Source organism: Sprattus sprattus (genome assembly GCF_963457725.1).
Source record: "Sprattus sprattus genome assembly, chromosome: 1".
In the NCBI taxonomy this organism is placed as follows: Eukaryota; Metazoa; Chordata; class Actinopteri; order Clupeiformes; family Clupeidae; genus Sprattus; species Sprattus sprattus.
Genome location: NC_137920.1, coordinates 54,163,467 through 54,188,607, shown reverse-complemented (window position 1 = coordinate 54,188,607; position 25,141 = coordinate 54,163,467). Strand labels below are relative to the sequence as shown.

At 42.7% G+C, this 25,141-nt stretch overlaps 1 protein-coding gene across 1 annotated transcript; it reads right to left on the bottom strand.

Annotated features, from left to right (window-relative positions):
* Positions 1-223: 223 nt before the first annotated feature.
* On the bottom strand, positions 224-23,999 carry pld2 (phospholipase D2). Its single transcript, XM_080838466.1, has 24 exons — positions 23,892-23,999; positions 19,796-19,932; positions 19,363-19,490; positions 18,986-19,128; positions 18,335-18,425; positions 16,651-16,716; positions 16,464-16,522; positions 13,877-14,126; positions 13,320-13,459; positions 13,092-13,175; positions 12,854-12,932; positions 11,630-11,740; positions 10,670-10,867; positions 10,054-10,219; positions 9,637-9,755; positions 9,356-9,466; positions 9,014-9,118; positions 8,518-8,606; positions 8,026-8,139; positions 7,864-7,913; positions 7,571-7,705; positions 3,192-3,345; positions 1,475-1,592; positions 224-1,300 (listed from the first exon to the last, which is right to left on the bottom strand). The coding sequence occupies exons 2-24, from the start codon at positions 19,896-19,898 to the stop codon at positions 1,076-1,078; spliced, it is 2,838 nt and encodes a 945-aa protein (XP_080694592.1). The 5' UTR covers positions 19,899-19,932; positions 23,892-23,999; the 3' UTR covers positions 224-1,075.
* Positions 24,000-25,141: the final 1,142 nt, after the last annotated feature.

Below are 25,141 nucleotides of genomic sequence, written 5' to 3'. Positions count from 1 at the left end.
TTTCTTTGCATTATTCGAGATCTGAAGACACTGCATCTTTTTTGCTATTTTGACCAATTGTCATTTTTCTGCAAATAAATGATCTAAATGACAATATTTTTATTTGAAATTTGGTAGGAATGTTGCCAGTAGGTTATAGAATAAAACTAAAATGTACATTTTACTTTAACACATACCAATAAATAGTAAAACCAGAGAAACTGATAATTTTGAAGTGGTCTCTTAATTTTTTCCGCGGCTGTATATACATGTGCCAGCTAAGTGAAATCACAATTGTTTCGCCACAAGGCTTTTTAGTGGTGAGGATCGTCACAATCATCGGCAAGGCCAGCATTAAAGATACCCAAGAAGCACCAGCTGTGATACAATCTATCAACCAAATGCCATCTCTGGGGAATACATGGATTACAGAGAATAACACATCTGGTAAACATGATCGTAGTGGACAAATGCACTGTAAACAGCGGATACTCTAAAAAAGAAAAAGAAAGTATTCCTTGGATCGTCTGCATAGAATTAGCTTTCCAGGTAATGCTCGGAGAAAGGCCCCAATAAGAGATAGTGCTTTGAACCATTTCTTCATAGGATCTTCCTCATAAAAAAAGGATATATGTGAAGACCTTTGAAGTCATGCTTTTTTAAAACCTCTTTTGGGCAAAACATTTTGCTCTATTGTATGTTGATTAAACAGTTCCTCATACAGTTAGGACAAATTGTTTCTGAATACGTACCTGTTTAAAATATATAAAGTTGGGGAGTTAAAAAGATTGTAAAAATGCTCCCACAAGGTAAAAGCACCAATAGTGAAGTAATAAAATAACCACTTTCATATTTTAAACTTCTAACATACTGGATAGTTATGAGTCCTAACTATGTATTATTCCAGTTTAGTCATGCACTTGCATGTTGGCCCTGCACATAGAAATTAGTCTTATTATTTGATGCTGATCCCAATGAATTCACTTTTGCCTCTCTGGTGGTATGGGTGCCTGTGGGTTCCTGCTTGCACCAGAAGCACTCACGCCCATCTCCAGTGGCCCTAAAGGCGGGCCTCCCCTCGCTCCTCTCTCCCTTGCTAAGTCCACACTTCCACGGGTACAATGCCCTCTTTGCTGCTGAGCGGGGGGAGCAGGTACTCATCGCACAGGAAATGCATGGGGAAGTGGACCAGGATGCCGCGGGTGGCCTTCAGCTCTTCCACCGCTGCTTCGGGGTCGGTCTCATTCAGGCCCCCCGTGGTGGCGTGCGCGGAGAGGGCAGCCATGCTGCGGATGGAGTCTGAGGGCAGACAGCGGAAAACCTGGAGGGTGACGAGACAAGGAAGAGAATGCCAGGATGAGGCAAGAGGAAGGAAATTGAGAGAGGGCAAAGGGGAACAGGCCAATCAGTTTTACATTTGTTTGGTTGTGTGTGTGTGTGTGTGTGTGTGTGTGTGTACACATTTGTGTTTTTTCTGACTTAATAACCCTTTTACCTTTTCATAGGTAGCTGCATTCGTCTTAGCAATGCTGTTCCACACCTCATTGAAGAAATGGTCGCTGACTGGATCGTCAATGTCGATGGATGGCTCAGACTCTGCCCCCAGAAGAACCCTGCGGACCAAAAGGAAGTGAAAGTCCTGGGTGTGGTGACAGCACACTTTGGCCAGATTTAAGCCACATGCTGGTCTGACAGGCCTCGCCAAAAAACACATTTACCCTAATCAGGCAGCAGTGACCACTGAGGTGGCTCAGGAACCCAAGGTCACCATCCACCCCCAAAAAAACCAAAATAGCCTCTCCTTCACACAGACATATTGGAGTAGCCCAGTGCTGCACTTACAGTCCTGTTCGGTTACCTTGGAAACAGAAATAAAAACGAATATACAAGGGTGGCTGGCAGTATGGCACATGGCCTGTGCCGACACAAATTACTCATCTCGCACTCTTGACAGGAAATCTCGCCGAGGAACAGTATGCTCACGTGTCAGTGACAGAGAAAGCCATCTGCCCACGCAAAGTGACTGGTTGCAGTGCGACTCGAAAGATGCCCACAGTGCAAACGCTCCAAACCGCACTAAGGGAATTCACTGACTTGACTTGGAGACAGTTATCTGAGGGGGGGGCATATCAGGACAATCTCACAGAAGGGGAAATGAAAGAGAGCACCTGCACACTGCTGAATGTTTAAATATGGATTCTGTTTGTCTGTTTATGCCATAAACAAATAAACAACCACAGCCATTTTGTGTTCCGGAGTAGAATTTCCTGCATAATTTGAATGTATTCCTTGGAGCTTCAATAATCCAACTCAAATCCCGACTCAGAAAGAGAGGGCTGGATATGATTTAAAATGAGAGTGATTTATCCCCTGAATGTGAAGGATCTCCGTGGGAGTGATTTATCCTCTGAATGTGAATGGTCTCCGTGGGAGTGTTAAGCCCTTTATATCCTAAACACACAGTAAATCACTACGGCCTTGTTGTTTCCCCATCCTTTAATTCAGGTGTACCCATCAGTCATCCACCAAAATTCTGTCTACATTTTGTATTAGTGACACTTATTTTAGAGCGATTTATAATAGACGTAACAAATTAAGAGTACAAGTGATACAAATCACTTCAGGACTTTACAGCAGGGAAAGTCCCAAGACTTCATGGTACAGATAAATCCTACATTGAAACGACTTACAAATGACTAACACCAGCTGCACAGCAGCCCATGTGAGGTTCATTATACCACCACGATCAGGTCAAAACACTCAAAAATCCTTATGCTCAGCAGTCGACTAAACAGGGGAGTGACGACTCGTCAACATCAAGTCTCTATAAAGAGTATGACACGTACACACTGCAATAGGACCCCACAGCAATGTGCTAAAATAAGGGTATAGGAGTCGAATGTATACAGTATAACATACAGAAGATAAGTTTGACTCACAGTGTCCAATTTAGTGTTATACTGTAAATTACACGGACACCAGACTATGTCATTTACTGTTGTCCTCTCTAATAATCTTTAACCAAAAATCAATACATTTTGTTTTTAAAAGTGTTTAACATCTGACACAGTACAATAGCGGAGTAGCACATGGATACTGTATGCATCCGTACTAGTCTACATCCACAGGGTCCTTATAACAACTTTAGAGGAGATTCATTAGTGATTGGCTTAAAGGCTTGACTGGAGCTGGTCTACAGCCTCTTGTCCCACCTGAAGCACTCTTTGCGTAGGGCCAAGGTCAAAGGACCTGCCTCGTACTCCTCTCCACCCATGACTGAAGGCACTCGTTCCTCATCCTCCACCAGTATGGCCAGCTCACTGTCACGACTACCCAGCATACTCCTGTCGTTGATGTTGGCTGATCCTGCATGTGAGTGAGGAAGAGAGAGAGGAGGAGGAGGAAGAGCAGGAGGATTACAATATGGGGAGAGAGGAGGAGGAGAAGGATTACAATATAGGGAGAGAGGAGGAACACTGTGAGGAAGACAAGTGACCGGTCAGATCAAAGGTCGTAGCCGTTAGAAACTAATGAGCACGCCAAATAAGAATGGGCCGGAAAATGGAGACAGGATTTTTGGAGTTTATTTCAGCGTGGAAACACCATCTAAACGTGTCGCTGAAAGAATGGCCTACTTGACAGTAATGAGGTGTTGGAATTTATACCATTCAGTGATTTCAGTCAGGTAGTAGAATACAGGGGGAGTGGTGATAAGACCACATTCTATAGGGTGTGGTCCTAAGGTTATGGCAGGAAAGGGGCACGGGGGGTTTCACCTGTTGGGTATTGGGAAGGGTGAGAACAGGGGACACGAAGGGGGTTTCACCTGTGGGGTACTGGTGAGCGTGAGAACAGGGGACACAAGGTGAAAGGGAGGGGGTGATTCTTAGCAGGAAGAAGGCTATCTGGGGGGAAGGAGTTTAAATGCTACATGAGAACCTGAACTCCCACATAAGCCATGTGAATGCTAATGAGTCAGGTCTCAGCTATTTGCTCTCACTAGCCCCTTATACATGTGTCAATGAGATCCGATCACATTGCGTGTGATCCGATACAAACTCGCGATGCGGTTACAATTGCCTCATGTAGCACACGCCTAGATGTGATCCGGTCGTTTTTCCGCCGATGTCTGAGCCTCTCGAGAGAGGTGGTTTACCCCGATCGTTCAGCTCAGAAAAGGGCGTGTCAAATAAGGCCGATGTGCCATGGGGGAGGCGGTGACAGGAGGCTAGAAAGTTAGAGGCTAGAAAGTTCTTGCCTGTTCTTGAAAGGAGACTGATCCAATAGGCTAGTAGGCCTACAATTTTTTATCATTAATAAAACGCAATTTGGTACACCATTTTAATATGGTAATATAGCCTACTGTTTTTTGCAAAATGAAAGAAAGCATATTAAGGAAACGCCTACTCGAGCCTATTAATTCCGAAATTTCACCACATTGTAGGCTATATACTGTAACAACCCCAACACTTGCCTGCTTCCCTTGCAAATCAAAGTTTTCCGGCTATTTTTCTTACCTTCTTTCTTAGCTGTTGATGTTACTGAGCTTGAAGTTTAACTTGTTCTGAACATCTCGCGCTGCCAATGCCCAATGTCACTTCTGAGTCAAATCACTCCATCATCTCTTTGAAATTCCTTATTCCACGAGTGATAGGCTATATTAGTTATATTTTAAAACAGCCAAACGAAACAAAATAACCCAGGCAGTTTCATCTACGAGACATTAAGGCTTCTTCCAATACTGACAGCTGACTCATAGCTTGCAGGTTTGCGGCGCTGCAAGGAGACGCGACATTTGAGGGATCGTCACTTAAGTTTGCTTCCATTAGTGTGTGTGTGTGTGTGTGTGTGTGATGGAGACAGAGAGGACTCAGTAAAACATTGGAAAACACCGTGTCTCGTAAGCCTTAAGCTATCAATCACCCTCACAATGAAATATGCCATTACAGTCGCAACAAACTTCTTGGCATTGTGGTGCGCCCAAAACGCAAGCTATAAACGTAGCCATCCTAATGTAACCAAAATATACCTCTGCTGATATGCCTGACCTTCGTTCTATTTATAATTTGTCTTAGCACTATGCAGGAATAAAATAGCATCTATGTGTCAGGATTCAGGCGAGAGCGCCTGGCTTCTATAACGTGCCTGCTGCACTGAAGGAGCGCTCACTCACAGCACTTGTTGCTGGAACGCATAGAATTCGTTTTGCAAGGTGCTGTAGTCGTGGGAACTACTGGCCTTGTTTCTCCCAAAAGGAAAGTAGATTTTCCTCTGCTGATCCCGCGTCTATATGGAAGTTTGTAGAGAGATTGCGGGGGAGTAAAATGCTCCGCTGCCGAAGTAGATTAGGCTACATGTTTTTAACTTTAATTCCCTTAACGTTAATTCCCTTTCCTTTACGTCTGCTGCTGGCTAGTAAATACAGACAGCCTGAAAGGTTAATAAACGGAATGAAATAGCTACACATTACACACGCTATGTTTAATAAAACCCACATTACTCACATACTGGTTAACACTGTTTGTTACAGCACATAAATGTTTGTCGCTACATACAAACTATGCATCACCTTTGTCCCTCCCTGTATGTGCTCCAGCCGCACCATTTTACTTGCAATGTGAATCATTTCATTTAAATATGCTTATTGGCATTTGTTGCACCTTAATCATTTTCTACAAACATGATATGCTATGTATGGTGTAGTAGACTGAGACTCTATTCACTACTGCACAAAAACTAGACACGTTTGCAAAACTAGACGTTTGCAATGAAGAAGGTAAAACAACTTTCGCCAATATCTCCTAAGGGAGATGGGTTATGTGCTCAAATTTCCTGGGATCAAAGAAGACGTTAGTATTCATGTGCAAACTAAAAAATCGTCTCAGGATTGCTGCGCATGCAAGTTATTTCGGGTGTATCAACTGTACCCATGTCTCAACTGTACTAATACCACTGTCATATAATTATGAGTTCAGTAAAAGACGGAGCAAACACAGTTTTCTACCGTTGTTGAAACACATCCGCGCGTAGACTCGTTTTCTTTCCGTCCGAGAGTGATTATTCAAAGAAAATATTAAGAACTATATGCTGATAGAAAGAAGGGAACTTTAAGCCACTACACTGCCTGTGCACGATGCGGATCCACGTTGATGTTGTTAGTAAACAAACCAGGTGGGAGCACATCTCCGTCGTCTTTGCGCATGCCCGAGGCAAGGTAACCGGATCACATTTTGCACATGTAGACACGTAACGACAAGAGCCGATTCCCTTAAAAATGTTCACACCTACACGCGAATACGATACGATAAACTGATCGGATCACATTGACACATGCATATGGGCCTAATGAGACAAAGACATGAGTACATAGCCAGGGATAAGGGTTACAGGGTAGGATGATACAAAATAATGTAAGCACTTAGTTCATGTCTGACACAACCGGAAAACAACAACATTCGCTTCCATGATATCTTAAAAAGGTAAGAAGAGGAACTCCTCAATCAGGTCATGACACTATGACCACTTGTGTGAATGTAACAAGACACCTGTAAATTCACTCCCAGTGTATGACAACAGGGAGCAAGATCCTTACATTACTTAGCATGCATGTAAAATAGGTCTCCATTAAAGCAGCACTACCGAGTTTTTGGCTTGGAGCTCCCCCTAGCGGCTACACCTAGCGAAACCTGTTGAAATTTGCTTTCCTCGTTTATGACAAACTAGCGAGGCAAAACCTTTGCAAACACAGTCAAGAAAAGATGGCTAGCTCTGAATCGAACTTGTATCAAAATGTGTCTTTCAGCTCTCGACAACGAGACTACCCGATCCTAGTCGCGCATGCTCAGACACAAAGGTCCAGGCAGCTCCAGAAATCTTACAGAGCGCAGTCATTTCCCTACAGACCCCTGATGGCAATGGCGGAGAGGCCATTCTCAATGTTAAAAGTTGTTGTAGCGGCACACATTTTCCAAGCGGTTATTTTAAGGTAGAATTGTTACATAATGTTTCTTTAAAGTGCTGCCGCTTATTAACTACTTCATTGAATGCACACCTGTGGTAATGGTCAAAGACATGTCCCCAAAATGGCATTGTTAATTTCATGGGAAAACCTTATTGGTCTCTGGCACCGTTTTGCTGATATTTTAGCAGTAGCTATAACTCGAGACTTAGTGTAACAATCAAATATTAAAATGCAGCTCCATCTTGTGGAGCAAGGAATATGAGGAGTTGGAAAACCATAGTAAAAAATAAAATAAACACTGCGATTGATAAATGTACTTATATCATACAACATGGTTTAACTTGAAACAAAATACAACATAGCTAAATTAACAAGTGACATATGGGTACTAGATCTTTATGAATGCATCTTCTATAGTACTGTTTTTTATGTACATAAAAGTACAGACTAGATGAAAGAGAATTTCTCTCTCTTTTTTCTCAAAATATGTTACAGCGTCTGGTTAAATATGCTAGCTCGTTATGGGTAGAACATCTTACTGCCCCAAGTCATAGTGAGCTCAAGTCAAGTGCTCAAGTGACTCATTCTCACGGACGACTTGTCTTGACTCTGACCACGCCAGTGACTCACCGATAATGTAGCGCCGGTCATCAGCGATCAGGGCCTTGCTGTGGACATAGATGAGCTCTGTGATGGAAGACTCGCACAGTTTGTCATGGGTGCGCAGGCCACATAGAGAGATGTACTGGGTCCACTCGCCCTGCACTGTGGGGGGGTTAATGCTTTCAGTTATTACCCCGAAATTAAGGCGTTCCTCATGACAGTCTTATTAATTAGAAAATAAGTGAATTATAAATGCTTCAAAACATTAAGACAACAAAGTGCACTGTCAAATACGACGGAAGATGAAATAAATAAATTACTTTGTTCTTTCAGTCTGGCCAGAATGGAATGCTCTCCACGGTTCATGGTCCTGAAAAACAGTCAATTGTTCGAGCATTTAATCACAAAACGAAACCTAAAACTCTGCTTGTGTGTGTGTGTGCGTATGTCAAATGTGCGTGTGTCAAATGTGCTTTGTTCACCTGTATGTATAATGAAGAATGGCCTGGATGGCGTTGCCACCGCCCTGGGTAATGTCTCCTACAAAGCCTGGTAGGATGGGCAACACTATAAACACCCGGTACTTCTTCTGCTCTCTAATGGGGCAAAACACACAAACACACCCATGAGTACCACCACACTTATTTGTGGGAACATGGTAGACACTTAGTAGGGCTGAGTCATTGGTTCTTATGAAAGGCCTGGTTACTAATGTAGCTTTGACCAAACCAGGACTAGATTAGAGTGGCAGACACACTCATGCAACCCCACAGACGAAAACACAACCCTTCAAATAAAAAAGAAAACAGGAAAAATAACAAAAGGAGTGCCTTGCTCCCTCTTCCACAAACACAACACAACACACACACACACACACACAATAATCATAATACTTGCACACAAAAACACAGCTTGCCACCAACAGATCTTACAGAGAGCACAGCCACTAAGAAAAAAGAAAATTTCATACGCACTTGTGTGCCTGAAGAATTCGCTCAACAATGGCATCACCTATGCCATTGTGTACACTCTTCCCGTCCGCACAGCTGATGAAAAACTGATTCTGTGGACGACAAAAGATATACATTACAACCCATAGGTTGCATATATTAGGTGAGGAACAAGACTGTGGATTTACTGGTGGGCAGCCAGAGTAAAGTGCCTTTCCAAGTAAGTGCTCTAGGAGTGGCCTTGATACTGCACAGAAGAATCCCATACATGCATTAAGGAGCCGCACAAATGCCCTCGTTAGTATGTAATGAAAATGATGGACACCTAGAGGACTGAAGGCCCTATTCAGAATGTGGGCTTCAATTCCATAACAGCATCATAACAGCAATACTATTGTTAATACACAAAAACCCCTGTTGCAAAATGCTCAATTGAAATGTTATCCATGACATTCCATGTCCCTCGTGCATGTCCCTACAAAACGTTACACGGCTGCAGTCTGTGTGTTGTGATCGGTACCTCGATGTAGATGTAGTGCTGGCTGTTCTTGATGGTGTCCACGTACGCGTTCATGATTGAACACTCACAGGCCCCGACTGACCAGCGGTCCGCGGAGCGAAGCACCTGCAGGTGGAGTTTCATAACTTTTGAGACAGCTTAATCCCACTTCAAAGGTAGAGTCTTTAAGAAAGCCTCTTGAAGGTATATGAAAGTATGTGTGTCATGTGATCATGAAGGGGAGGCAGAGAGAGAGTGCGAGAGAGAGAGAGTGTATGTGAGAGAGAGAGGGAGGGTGTGTGTGTGTGTGTGTGTGTGTGTGTGTGTGTGTGTGTGTGTGTGTGTGTGTGTGTGCGTGCTCACCTGCACTGAGGCTTTGGCTGATCCAGGTACTGTAAAAGGAAGGCTGTCTGCAGTGCTGTGGGATTTGGGCAGCAGGTAAGGGTAGAAGTCATCCTTGTGCTTGTTATATATCTGAAATAGAAAGATGACAGGTCAAGGGGATTCACAAAACCATTAAGTCCCAGTGAAAACGTGTTTAAAATCACTTTTGAAACTCTGGGTGCTACATTAATGATAGCAATTTGTCATAAAAAAAATGTTCATAGAGCTGATCAGTATTGAGTTCAGACGTGTCTTAAAACCTTTGTGAAGTTCCAGCGCTGGACAAAGTGACGTGCCAGATCTCTGGCAGGTTTCCCATGATGCACTGCACCCAGGTCACGCCAAGGGACACGGGGAACCTGGCTCCGATCAACATTGTCTGTGATAACAAAGATTACATACAGTACTAGTCAAAAGTTTGGACACACCTTTAATTTTTAAAGTGTTTTCTTTACTTTTATTATTTTCTTTTTATATTCTTAATACTGAAGAAATTACAATACAAAAGAACACATATGGAATAATGTTCTAAACAAAAAAAAGTGTTCATTATGTCTACCATGAAGAAAATAATAAAGTAAAGAAAAAAAACTGGTACTAGTACTGTACATCTCCAAATCATTGACAGTAATGGGCTCAACATGCGTGTGCGTGCTTCTATGTCCACCCCAAACTACCGTCAAATGGGCAATCCAGCTCGGTCCAGTCCTTCTTGTAAAAGTTGCTGTAGTCTTTGCCAAGCCAATAGTTTGTGTTGTCCTTCAGGTTCTGCTGCCCCTCAGGCACTGGTTCCGGCTCTTTCGTGAGATGGACGGTAGATTCGTCAGTCCCATCAACATCCGTCTGAAAAAAAAAAACACAGGAGAGAGGATAACATTCCACTCCAGGGGTGAAGAAACATCAGCATCTGATCCTGAGCAATCGGATCAACAGAATTATATAATGGGACATCTGCCATATGAAAAAAATATACCGTCATTAAAATACTACATAACATTCACCAAGTTCATGATGTCCAGGTGACTATGGCCTTGAAGCAGTAATTTCAGCATGTCACAGACCCACACCACCCGTCATGCAATGTTGTTTATATTAATTCTTTTTCAAAATACATACATATAGTATGAGTGTACCTAAATATTAAGAATTAGGCAAATGCTGCAAACAAACATAACTTTTGACATCTATTTATATGCTTAAAGTTAACAGCTACCTTAAGATTGGAACACGAAACATGTTTGGTATAAAGTGTGCATTCCTGCTGAAAGTACGAGTTTTCGCTCATCTCTTCACCTCTGCGTTGCCATCTGTAGTGTCATTGGCCACTGGGGGAGAGTGGAGATCTGTGAGCCTATAGCAGCTGTCGTCCCATCTCCCGAAGCAGAGGTCAATTCCACCCATGAAGGCGACTGACTGGTCGACGGTGACCATCTTCTCATGATGAGCCCACAGGAACACCACAGATGCCACGTGGTCTGGATGCCTCATCACCTAGGTGACAGAAAAATCAAACAAAACCTTGACACACTTGAGCATGGTATGTCACAGAGAGAAACAGCATCACAGGGATCAAAAGGGTCTCATTTGATTTCCAATATGATTTTTACTACGACAATCACTTAGGTTGATTAAAGTGTATTGACTATTTCAATGAATCTACAGAATGCTGGTGAAATTTAACTTAATAATCAACATTTGCATTCTTTACAGATCCTACTTTGCTGCCTGTGTATATGAAGCCCAAATTCATAGGCTTTTGTGCAGCGAAAGACCTCCCAGGCTTGTGCCATCACCATATCTGGCAAACATCTCTGTGTGCACTCCGGCTTTGTACTGGTTGGTTTTCGTAAGTGCTGCACTCATACTGATCTTTAGAAAGCCTTTCAGGGCCTTGTAATGCACTACAGCTCTCGTCAAAAACTCTCCAAGGTTGTGCAGTACTGCCATCTGATGTCCAATGCAGTAACTAAGTACCACTGATGGGAATGATGTCAATGCTGCAATGCTAAGGTGATGTTTCTTGAAGGCCATAAGTTCAGATTTTTGTTTTTTCTTCATGTCGTCGACATGGACATTTGTCATCAAATTCAGTTGGGGTTTTAACGATGGGTGTGAGGAAAGATCTTGATTTCCACTCTATTCGCATTTTGTTGGGAAGAAGTTAAGAGTGCATACCTGTGTGTGTGTGTGGGCGCGCACACACACACACACACACACACACACACACACACACACACGCACACACACACGCACCTTGATGTTTGGATGCAAGCTCATCAGTGTTCTTTTGCTGTAGCCACTGTTGATGTTCAAGGCCATTTCCACCTCTTTGTACAGCAGCACACACACTTTCACTCCTTGCTCCTATAAGCAGACAAAACAGGTAGATATTTAAGAGAATATATACATCTATAGAGAGAAAGTTAAAATAATTAAAGGCAAATTAAGCTATGAAACTGAACCTTCAGTCAAGCATCACAGTTATTGTAGAATTAATCAATATCAACAGGAAAGCTATGGAATGCTTTAAATTCATCCATAGGTTAAAGGCATCAGTCACAGCAAGGTCAACACAGACGTGCCAGCTAAACCCAGGTGTTCACCACACAGTCCAAGTGCTTCATTATTAATGGCAGGTATTCAGGCTGTTGCTGTATCTCCTTTCACTCTTCATCTACAGGCCCACAGGGCAGCTCCCAAAGGAAGTCATTTGATGCCACACGTGATGTGGAGTTCTGCACTGGCAGAAACCACCACTTCCAACCCCTCGTCTGCCCCGGCTTCTCATGGGACCGGTCCCGGGGAGCGAGTGCTACACATCTCATCAGATTACACCCCTCGCTTGTTTTATATCAGGGAGAGGCAAAAGGTTCTAGAGCCTTCATAATTCATGCTGTTCTAAGCCCTACAGCAGTCAGAGTTTCATTCGGGGTGCACCCTGCATCTGGCGGTGACTGTCATAATAACACAGACTGGCAAGATAGTAGAGCTATATCATATATATTATGTATATACACCTTCTCATATATCATTAGGGAAATTTGGTTTATGTGGGTGTTAAAATAATTGAGGAACCCTTAGTAAACTAGGCATCAAAAGCTAGAACAAATCAATATGGTGAGGGTCCACTGATACTTCTGGAGTTGTAAATCAATAAATGCATTTCATACTGGGCAATCTGGCTGAAGTACTCATCTTTATTCACAGCCTCTAAAGGAATATAAAAAAACTTAGCAAATATGGCTTCTAGCAGTACTTTTAAATATCTATGTTGCAAAAAAGGGAAGGGATAGATAGAAAAAAGAGGAGGAGAAGGACTGAAAAGGTGAGAGTGGAAGAGCAGCAGGAGATAAAGATCTTAAGGCTAGAGAAACTAATCTTCTGTTCTGCAGTCTACAGCCTCTTCTGAACTAGGAGAACTTGGAAATGAATGTGAGTACGTGACAGCGTGAGGTATGACGGGGCTGTTGGTCTTACTGCTTTTCGCTTGAGGATGGTATCCAGGCGCCAGTAGTCATCAGTAGCAGGACGCTTCAGGTAGACCTCAGGACTGAGCCTGGATAGAAACAACAAACATGAACAAAAAGAGCTATCAACAAGGGCATACGTCAAGAGGAATGTTCACTTACGACTGAAGTACCAATAATCTAAGCTTCTTATTTACATGTGTTCCTAATGATGTTACCATGGAAACAGCCACAGCAGATCTCCTTACCACCAGTCAGTGATGAAGATCTCCTCCTTCGCCTGTTCTAGAGCATCTGCTAAATCAGAAAAGTACTGGCTCCCATTGACGTACCTGTAATGAATGACAAAACGAAACAGAAAAAGAGGAAATTGTCGTTGTAATTTCAACCATTCTAATAACTAAACATGTGTATGGTGAGCGTCTCTTGATATTTGGCGGCATGTGAAATGCAGGCAGCATCACAGGAACGCGTACCACTTGGTGAGCGTGTTGGGGCGCGGTGGTGCAAAGCTCTGGAAGCGGTGCAGCTGGAGGAAGTCGCTGGCCTCGGACAACCGCTTGATCTCGTGGCTCCACCACTGGGCTTGTCTGTATGTGTTGCACTTAATGATCAGCTTCCTGGAAAACACACACAAACATAAAGCTCAGTTTAACCAAAGTCATATTTACAGTGAGACAACATTCATGGCATTCCTAAGTGTTGTTCTTTTAAGATTTCTGCTGATAACACTGTTATGGTTTTACATTCCTGTCTGAAATCAACAATCATCAACTGTAATAGTACTCCATTTAAAGCAAGGAACAAACGAATAATGCAGCATTTAAAAAGGTCATCAATAAAAGATCCTCTTAGATGCTCCGCCATCTTGCACCTAGCAGACCAAATCAAAGCCCATCAGCGAGACGCTCTAGAGCTCCTGCGTTGTTATTTTGCTTGCAAAGTGCTGGCACTCACTCACCAGAACCATCCTTGTCAACACTAAACATTTTGTGTCCATTTTAATACATTCTTATTTCCCCTTAAGCACCACTTGCCTGGTGAAGGTCTCGATGCATACGCCATGCTGAATCTCTGTGTAGGAGCGGCCCACGTTGACCCTTAGCTCAGGGTCGACCAGAAGCACAAAAGAGATGTTCCCAGAGTCACGCTTCATGTAGAGGAGGAAGGAGTCCTTGACCACTAGCCAGCGGCGGGACCAGCGGAAGCACACTTGATGATGGCCGATGCAGTTCAGGCCCTGGATCCGGTGACCTCCTGACCTCTTGTGAATGAAGCCCTCCCTGTGTTGGCACAGCAAAGCACAACATGAACATGATGGCAAACCAACACTATGCTGAGGCATGGGCTCTAAGCAAACACATGGGTATATCTGGAAAAAGAAAACTTCAAAATACCAACTATCACAGACATGACAGTTTAACTTTAGAGACCCTTACCATAAATTGAAACATAAATAATATAAATAACTAATCTTAATCTAATTACGGCCCAACTAAGTAACATCTGACAATGGTTATACAAAGAGAAACTGACATAGTGAAATGGAAAGAACAAAGGCTTCAAATAACAGCAATTACAATATATTTGCAAGTAATGTTAAGGAAGTGCATTTCAAGGTCCTTTATCTCACTTGTGTATCAAAGACACTCATGTTGTCAGAAGAGGAATTCCATGTCTTTGTTACAAAAAGCTGCTTTCATGAATGACTAGTTAATCACCTCCGGATAACCTAGATCTAGATGGAACATATCTAGACATGCAGAGGGGTCTTGAAGGCATTTAAAACTTACTGACACAATAAAGTAAATTCCAAAAGATAAGAAGGCCAGGCAATGTGGAATTCTAAGTGCTGTTGCAATGTGTTCCTTCATTCTGGTGTGTGTTACTGTTCTGGCTACAGGACACATTTGTGGCAAAGCTCCTCAGCAAGTCAAACTAAAGGGAATAATGGTAATACAACTGGGTCGACTCAAAAAAACATATCAGAGTACCAAGTGCAATGGACCACAGAGATAGTTCATGTGTAATTGCACGTGTCTGTGTTTGAGAATGCTGTCAATACATTTATGATGATAATGATGGAGAGGAGGATCTTATATCTACCTTCATATATTTTCATATATTTTCTCTGTGGATGGATTATGATTGGCTATTAAAAGCTCTTTAATCTACCACCAAAAATGTGCTTAGCTAAAGGGAGTTGGAACAACCCCAACAAGCAGGGAGCTCATACAACATAGTCAAGTAGGGAGCTCATGTAACCTAGCTATTTATAGAACAGTCCTAGTATCAAATGGGTTTTTAACGCAATACTTATATTATATGGATACTTCTGTAGCCCTGAGCTATATTTTCTTTGTTTTCTTAAATGTTAAAGTATTTTCAAATGTTTCAAAAATGTTTTCAATTTGTATGCTTTAATGTTTTTCGGTTTTTGGAAAGCCTGTATTTTATTTTCATTTGAATATTTCATTCTTGTAATGTAATTGGTTGTGTGAGAAGTTGACCCTTGAACTGAGGCTGTGGTAACGGAAGCTGGGGGGGACACGAGGAGAACGAGAGAGAGCAGCAAAGATAGCAGCCAGCTAGTTTTGAGCTCTAGATTTGGAGATTGACACTGTACAATAACGTACACTTTACACACTGGTAACGTCTACACCTAGGCTATAGGGTGAGACGAATGGTGAATAAGTTCCTCGGCCAGACGACACACCGGGTTTCCACACCGGGTTTTCCACACTGAGTTTTCCACACCGGACTTTCCATCGTCCTTCAACCACGTTTTCCCAACGCCTTGAGGGAAAGGTTAAATCATCTGCTAGCCCCTTTTTTGTTTGCTCCTAAGCGAAGCGGCCGTTCGTTTGTGGTCCCACCGCCCACAAGCTACAGACAGATCTGCAACGGTTGGGGGGTAATGAAAAGGTTATGCCGGCATAGCATAGGACTGTATAGGATTGTGTGCTGTTTTTTGTTTGATGTGATTTGAAGTGACTGTTTCTACTAAAGTATATATGTATGACGTGCTTTTACAATATTTTAGCGTGCCATTGGTAATAGTGTATATAGTTGTGTATACCACGTTGGGCTAACGGTAGGTGCCTTGTAACCTTAGCTTTTATAGTTCAAAGCTACCTAGCTTTGGAATAGCGTGACCTACGGTTAAGCGGAGTACGTTACATAAGTAAATATTTCTGATTTTACTTACAAAGAGGATATTGTGTGTTTCATTATTGATTGCTATACTGAAGGATTAGTGTATTTAGGATTTGGAAATAATATGTATATTAATAGGGAAATTACGATTGCTTAATGGTGGTGAAAAGAGTTTATGCAAGGAACATTATAAGATTAAAACAAACACTGTAAGGGTTTATCACTCATATAGTGTACGTCATTGTTTTAGAGAACTTGGGGAGCGCCCACTGTAAAAGGTTAGTTTAATTACAAGGTCATGCCATTGTCAAGGGCGCTACACTTCAACAAGATCACACACACACACACACACACACACACACACACACACACACACACACACACACACACACACACACACACACACACACACACACACACACACACACACACACACACACACACACACACACAGTATGACTTACAGGCCTTTAAGCCCAAGATCTTTGACGAAGGACAGTTGACTGACCGCAAGAAACTCCAACTGCAAGAAAAGAAAAGAACAGTTCTGAGTGTATGTGTACAAACTGACTACTGGTAAGTGTATGTGTGTGTGGGTGTTTGTGGGGTGTGTGTGTGTGTGAAGAGCGCTTTGTTCACGTGGGTACCTACCATACCGTGATAGTTCTTACAGAAACCATTTTCTAGAAGGCCGTTCAGGTAGTCCTCCAAATATTTCTGGAAAAAAAGGTATTTCAAAACCACTTTTAGTTGTTGCGCTGCAACAGAAACAATCCAAGGCAACATTACCTCAGAATAATACTTCATTATAAGTAGGTGTGTTGTTAGTGGTAATTAACTACATCAGCCTACAAATAGGGTGATAACTAGGGCTGGGGGTAAACGATTATTTTCTAAACGATTAATCTGGCGATTAATTTATCGATTAGTCGACTAATCTAACGACTAATTGGACGATTAGTCTAACGATTATTTTTCTGTTGCTCGATTAAAACCATAATGTATCTCAAATAAATACCCCCAAAAAATCTTCATAATATACTTTATTGAGCACCGTTTTGCACAGCAAAAGTCCATCAATGCATTTCATGTTTATCTAGAGGCACAGTAAAAATGTTTGGTACTCAAATGAGCCCTATCACACTTGGATGGGGTGCTCATTAATTTGAATGTTTTCAGTGCTCATAAAAACATTAATTCATTCATGAGCACTGCGCACCACCTTATGTGCAGCCCTGGTCTGGACATTGCTTGGCAGCATTAGTTGACATTGGCAATCTAACGTAGTGAATCATGATACATACTATAAGCTGGCCAACGTTAGTCTAATGTTATGTGTTTGACTCGTAAATGACCACAGCATGAGTCAGCTCTCTGTGCCGTTTGTTCGTGCCTGGTTGCCGTGTTCTGCAGCCGTAAGTTAACGTTAACTAAACTGACACAGCTGTCTAGCCGCTAGCTAACGTTAACTAATAGCAACCAAGCACGAACAAACTGCACGGAGAGCTAAGAAGATAGTTAGCTAGCACCACCGAAGTGCGCAGAGCTCAAGCTACACAACACACTGAACAAACGTTAAGTACAAGAGACAATGGGGTGCGTTGGAGAATGGAGATAGAAACGCACCCCACTGTCTCTCGTGAAGGGGACAATACGTAACGTTGGTTACATTAATTTAATGTTTGTTCAGTGTGTTGTGTAGCTTGAGCTCTGCGCACTTCGGTGGCGCTAGCTAACTATCTTCTTAGCTCTCCGTGCAGTTTGTTTGTGCTTGGTTGCTAGTAGTTAACGTTACGGCTGCAGTGTTGGCCAGCTTATAGTATGTATCATGATTCACTACGTTAGATCGCCAATGTCAACTAATGGTGCCAAGCAATTCACTGGGTTTTTGCTCTCTCAGTCCTTGCGCAATGTTTGTTTCTGTTTGGGTCAACCACGTGTATGTGGCGAAGCGTCGACGTAAAAATATGACGTTGACGTAATTTTCAAATCGACGCGTCGACATCATCGACGCATCGCTACAGCACTAGTGATAACATAAGAACATCTATGTATAGCTGTGCAGACCAGAAACCACACAGCATAGTCCAATACTGTAATGCAGTGCTGTACAATATTGGTACAATACTACAATCCTGCTATGGATGTATACAGGCAATCAAAATTATTACTCAAGGACAAAAAAAAGGTCCTAGTAATAGCCTAGTATTAGCCAATCAAACGTATAGTGTTTTCCGTTCGGGTCAGGTAACTGGTCTTAACCAATCATTACATAGAATTACTTCCGGTTACCACCCATGGTCTACTGACAGATACTATGGAGTTGAACTGATACCGGTTTGCTGGAGGCTCTTCTCCTTTCTGTTCCATGTAGTGTGGGCATCTCCTCCGTCATGTTCTCCAACTGCTGTCTCTGAATCGCAAACCTTGGTAACAAAAACAAACCATATGTGGTCAGATATAATCTTGAAGTGCACCAGCACTTTAAATGATGAATGAGGAGAGGAAAATTGAGTGTACTGATATTAAACCGGAATTGAAGAAGTTACAGTGTAACGGTGAACTGAACTAAATCAGGTCAATGGCATGCAGGGGCGCAATCAAATCACAATGCATTCAAATGGCCTGGATTTTACTATGGATTTGCATGTGTTTGTGTGCGTGTGTATGTGTCTGTGTGTGTGCGTGGGTGCGTGGGTGCACGCATGGGTGTGTGTGTGTGTGTGTGTGTGTGTGTGTGCGCATGTGTGCGTGTGTGTGTGTGTGTCTGTGTCTGTGTTTGCATGTGTTCGTGTGTGCGCATATGTATGTATGTGTGTCTGTGCGTGCCCATATGTATGTGTGCCCATATGTATGTATGTGTGTGTGTGTGTGTGTGTGTGTGTGTGTGTGTGTGTGTGTGTGTGTGTGTGTGTGTGTGTGTGTGTGTGTGCGCGTGCGCAGGTGTGTATGTGCAAATGAGGGCATGAACACGTTGCCAGCTCACCTCCCAAGGGGTAGGAATTGTAGCATCATCTTATGCTTGTAGAGGTCGCGGTGGAGCTCCTGAAAGTGTTTGTACTTCCTCTTCACTGTCCATGTGAAGTCCCCATGTGTCAGCTTAACAGTGTACAGTGTGCACACACGTACCTGACCCACAACACACATCACATTTACTTAATCACAAAGCAAGAGCTAGCTGTGCATATAAAACTCTGTGTTTATGTACGGCATTATGGGCAGTATATTCACAGTATTAACTGCATTCCTTCATGTCAATGTAAACACACCCACACACACACACACCCACACACACCCACACACACCCACACACACACACACCCACACACAGACACGTGTGAAGGCATGTGTATGCATACACACCTTTGAGCGTGTGGTGTATCTCTCTGTATTGTCAACCCTGCAAGTGATGGGGTTGCTGTGCAACAGAGGGGAGACATCTCCCTCCTTCAGGGCGGGAAGATAATGAATTGCCAGAAAAGGACGCAACTCTGGGGGATTTGGGGGAGGGGACACATTAGAAAAACAAACCGAAGCACCAACCCTGCACTGGCAGTCATACACACAGGAATGTACATGTCAGACATAACTACTGCCCTTAAAGTGACTGTTACAAGACAGACAATTTGGCATGGGGATGACCAAGTCACACAGTATGTCAAAGAACAAGACATCATTCTTTTTCCGAGCTTAAACTGATGAGGTCCCCCAATTGATGGTTCCCACTTATCTATGGCATACAACAGAGATGTTACTAAGGCAATATGAGTGAGTGAGTGAGTGAGTGAGTTCTCACCGCTATTGTTCTTTATAGATTCAAGTAGTTCCTCTGACAGCTCTTTAGAGGAATCTTGGGAAAGCAGCCACCTCAGCGTGCCAGGTTCCCCAGGCCTTGCCATGGTATGTGTCGTGACTCCACCCTCAGTCCTTTATCTGACACGGAAAAAAGACGGAGAAAAAGAACGACACAAACACACCATCAGACACTTTTGAGAAGATATGGAGCAGAACAGACCCTTTAGAACACAACAGACTTCTTTCAGGTTTGTGTTTGAGGGTCTGACATGGTGCAATATTCTCTTTGGGGACATTCTGCATGAGCCCTTTTCAAATGCAGAGTTCTGTGTAAACAAGTCATCCATGGAACACAGTTCTAAGAAAGAAATCAATCTGAATTTTTTTTGGAGAGGATGCATGAAGCCATCTGTGGTCTCATTCATCCATCCGCCGCAAGAGACTGAGAAGAACCTTTGCAAGATCAAGGGTCATGGAGCCTTGCCTCGCTACCCCGAGCTGAACTTTCACAAACGGAACACAAACTCCCTGCTGGGTGTTTTAGGACTGCTTCAACTCAACAATGAGCTCAGTGAGCAGGACAGAACTCATTGTCCGGCACAGATAATTACTACTCTCAAAAATGACCTCTTTAACTATTAGGGGATTTGGAGACACAGAAGTATGTCGCAAACAGCTGCAGAGAGAGCATACCACCAACACAGCAGTCTGGACAGCCACAATCTATTACAATATACTTCTAGTACTTTACAACTGACTTATATGTATGTTTATCAGTAAAGTTGTGTAGGCCATGATTAAGATTGGGTGCGCCATTGGCATCTTGATAAGTGCGAGTGTATTGTTTCAGGTTGAACACAGAGATCACAGTGGATACGGCCTGTCGAGATGGAGAGCATCTCTCCTCTGTTTATATTGTCTCTTCCTTCTCTGACCCTCACTTCATACTGATCACATCCAGCTGCAGATCCAGCTGCAAATGGACGATCAACAACAAGAGAAAAACCAGATTGACAAGTGAGTGTTTTCTGAAGTCATCCACAATATGTTTCAGATAGCTGTGCTAACAATGGCGATTTCTCTGCCCTGCGGTCTCTGTTCCTCGTGCTGCACCATAAGCGGTAATGGTGACAACGATATAGTGATAAAGCTCTGTTCTGGATGTAGACGGTGGAACCCATGGCTTGAAATCTACTGTTCAACAACACAAGGCAGCCCATGTCACTTATACACACGCTTTTCCTTTCGAGGAGTAAGCCTGTTTTGCCCTACTATGTGCAGAGGAAGTGAGAGGTGTGAATGGCCTCCAGAGGCAACGCTGCCCAAAGCAGGGTCATATAATCAGCACACACCAGATGAAGGCCTTTTCCCTCTTAACCCAGGGCCATGTGTATGCGCCTTCATTCCGTGTACAGATCTCAACCACAGGTGGGGCCTAGGTGCATACTGGGAGACAATGGCTTTTTCTACAATACTCTTTTCTGCCGATTGATTTGGTACAGAAACTGGTCCTTTACTGATCCTCAACTTAGAAAAGCAGTTGAAATGAGAAATGATACATGAGAGAAATGAAACATGAGAAATGAGACATGAGAGAAATGAAACATGAGAAATGAAACATGAGAGAAATGAAACATGAGAAATTAAACATGAGAAATGAAACGTAAGAGAAATGAGACATGAGAGAAATGAGGAGAGAAATTAATGACCTGAGGCAGAGCCACAGCATGGCTTACTCTTCTTTCCTTGTTTCCATTTAGCCACAGAATCATTGTGACATAAAGCATCATAGTAACTGGAGCATGGCATTCATTATATTTTCTTTATCAAATATTTCATAAACCAGTTGCTTTCTGAATATTGTAAGAACAGGCAACTCCATATGGCACACCCAGGCCAGCATACTGCCAAAAACAGTTAACTTAACCAAAACCTCACTTTACTGAGTTTCAGAAGGATGTGTTCCCAATCCTGTTTAATAACCTTCTAACTATGAAGTATAACTCAACAGGAAACCAAGATAACGCTACAGAGGAAAAGGGTGTGTAAGTATGTGTAAGTATGTGTGTGTATGTGTGTGTATGTGTGTGTGTGTGTGTGTGTGTGTGTGCGTGTGTGTAAGGGAACAGAGTGGCAATTCTCTATTCTCACTGTTACCAGGGGAACCAGGTTCCACATGGAACATCATCTGGAGAGCAGGAGGAAGCGGTAGGGGAGTAGGCTATGACAGCGTGTGGACCAGAGAAGGCTAGATAATTAACTGAACTGATGCCTCCTCAGGGTCGACTGTTATCCTTTTTGTGTCCAAATATTTGTAATGGTGTGTTACACTTACAAAATATGCCAAAACATGAACAGCACTTAGGTCTATAAATGCAGGATGAGAATAGCAGTGGAACAGAGGGATGAAAAAGATCACAATGAAGAACAACAAATCACACCTCTCTCTCTCCACCTCCTTACAACTGTTATTTTACTACAGCCTATAGTAGGGGTGATTGATGGCCTGAGGTAGCAGGAGATGAGTTTTACAGCTGTCGTTACAAGCATCTGCAGTTCAAGCCTTTGAGTGATTATGCAGAAAGTCTGGGGTACATCTGTTTAAGATCATTGAAAATTGCAAGTCAGCTCTATCTGATAACATGGGCCTTAGTGCAGTCATCCACACCTCAGTATCAAGGGCTTACCAACCAAAGAGCCCACTTCTTCACCAAGCTGAAAAAGGTGCACTCTCCCCTGGACAGCAACTTAGCTTTCGACTAAGCAACGTCTCCCAATGCCTTCAGAATTTGCAGAGAATCCCTCAGTAGTGTAAAGGAAAACAACATGCAATTACAGATCTTAAGCGTAATCAATTTATTTTATTTGGGTGTAATCATAGATATTTCTCCTGGCCCAACACTTGAGAAATGGCTAGAAGGGATATTGACCCTAGTAATACTTAAAAAGTGTGCATTGTAAAGCTACAATAGTTAAAATAAATCTTTCTTATTGGTTTGATCAACCAAGAATATGTCATGTCACTCACAACAGTAGCCTACCTTGTGGGCAACTTTTGGTGTCCCTCTCAGAAATACATTCATGTAACCTATTCCTAGCACGGAACAGAGTACTGTGCTGTGTAAAGTTTGGAAATATTCTATTCAAACTGAAAGTGAGAGTACAACAAACCTGACCCAGCACCTGAGAGAAAGCATACAGTGGAATAGGACTATCATGAATATGACATGGACCACAGAACCAGTCGGGCCATGGCCTTGTCTATTTTGAAATGCGATCACGTCATACACTGCTTCCCATTCTCAGAGTGTGGGAACAGACAGACAGTGAGGGGCGAGACTAGATTTTATCTATTCACGTTTAGGGAATGTCAGACACATCAGCCATTCAAATATGTACATCCTCTCACTTTTGGTTTGTTTATGTAATGTGACGGAAATGCTTTGCTAGCAATCTGAGGACAGGGTATGTTGGTCTAGTTCACTTGGCTGGGAACAGCTCTGCTCGGCCAGAACACATTTAGCTGCTGTTGACAATACACGTTTTGGACATCACCATCCAGCAAATGAATTGCAAAGATCTTGAAATAGTCGTTTAAAGTCCCGCCAATTGACCAACTGTTGCAGAACTACTCCAGAATTACTTCATACAGTCCGTTCCAAAGTTTTGAAATAATAAATAAAACCACACGTTAGTGATCTTTAGTAGCCTACGCAGTATCGACACCTTTTGTAAGTACGTGTCACACAAAACTCACAATAGACGGACAGGATGAGAGAATAGGGCACTGCTCTAGTCAGCTCGAACAGAAGCAATTAACATTCTTGTCAAGTCCATAACTGACTGCAGCTGAACAAAAGGCTGCCCATCCGATCAAAATGGCTTAAGAAATGTAACTTGTAGTACATTTGATAATTGCAAATTTTATTCTGTGTAAGTATATCTTGAGTTTACGGGTAAGCGAAAAATGAAAACCAACTGAAAGAGTAGTAGCCAAAGCCAGTAATTCATTGCAGTTTGTTCATTCGACGGCAAAAAATATATCGTGACCAACAAGTAGAGTGCATTTATGGATGATGATATGGAGCAGTACTTACGTACAAACGCTGGCAACCATTGAAGTAGTGATACAGTGCATCTTCTTGGTTATGCCTCTTCCGATGAAAATGCTTTTGGGACAACTTTGGGATTTTCCCTTCCACGGCCCCCCGCCCAACAACAAGATTTACGGCAGCAAGGGCTTCTTTTCAATTCGCTCCAAAAAGGTTGGGGTTACCGTAAGTTCCTTGAATCGCATCCGGTGTAATTGGGTGTCTCCGTTACTCTATCATTTACAACTGAAAACCAAGCAATTCTCTAGAACTATCCTATTTTTAAGTATGACACGTAGATGAGCCCAGCTGTTGTACGTATGTTTGTACAATGCTATAGGCTATGACGAAGGGTACAGCATGGGAGTATTTTGAAGGCGCCGTTCTCCGCAAAGTTGTTCAGCTTTTCCTTTCACGGTCATCACATGGGATCTGTGTGCAGAATGGACCCATTATTCTCATTCGTCCTTCCGATTTAATACTGTCTCGTAGAGGAAATCACGTAAACCTAGCCTCCGTTGATGCGTCACGTGTTTGGATCACTGGAGTAGACGTTTTTACCTGCGTTGCCACTATGCATCGGTCATATGAGGTAGGCAGGAAAGTTTAAGGAAGATCAGATCTGGCAAGATTGGTGAGAGTACGGTTGTACCTAATGAAAACACACACATAGAAGTCCACCCCCAAACCCACGCATGGAATATTTCACTACGCAAATTCACTGCAATATCACTTGGATTAAAAAGAAAGCAACTCAACATCAGGTAAAGTGGTCAAAGTGGTCATGGGAAAACATTTGCGGACTGTATGACAATTTGAGCGAAGGGCATGTCTAAACACTGTCCATTGTAGGCAAGTCTCAACAATCCTGAGACTAAAAAAAGGAATGTGAGAAAGCTTTGCTCAGTAATGCCCCCTGCGGAGACGACATGCATTTACCATTCAGTGTCTTGCAGCAGATTCGCAGGTCAGAAGATAGGGCCAGTACTACACCACATTTCCGTTAGGCTGGGGCGTTTCAGAGTTCGCCCTTCTTTCTTTCTTTAGCTTTTAAATGAGTTATTGTATACATGTACTTATGACAATAATGCCACTGTTAATCTCTAACAGCGTGACAACCAAGTTAGCAGGCCTACTTTTATTTTCTGTGCAAAAGCACATTTGTTCAATCTTAGATTTAATGTGAATTTTGGAAAGTAGACTTTCTAGAGTCTAGACTTTCTTTCCTCAGACTTTGACTCCAGTCATTCTGAGAG

Excerpts from the sequence above, each read along its gene's own strand:
- pld2 (XM_080838466.1), bottom strand. The coding sequence starts at position 19,898 with ATGGCAAGGCCTGGGGAACCTGGCACGCTGAGGTGGCTGCTTTCCCAA. Across the intron at positions 18,426-18,985 it reads CAATTCCTACCCCTTGGGAG|GTTTGCGATTCAGAGACAGC; the intron begins GTGAGCTGGCAA and ends TTTGTTACCAAG. Across the intron at positions 9,756-10,053 it reads GCTGGATTGCCCATTTGACG|ACAATGTTGATCGGAGCCAG; the intron begins GTAGTTTGGGGT and ends TTGTTATCACAG.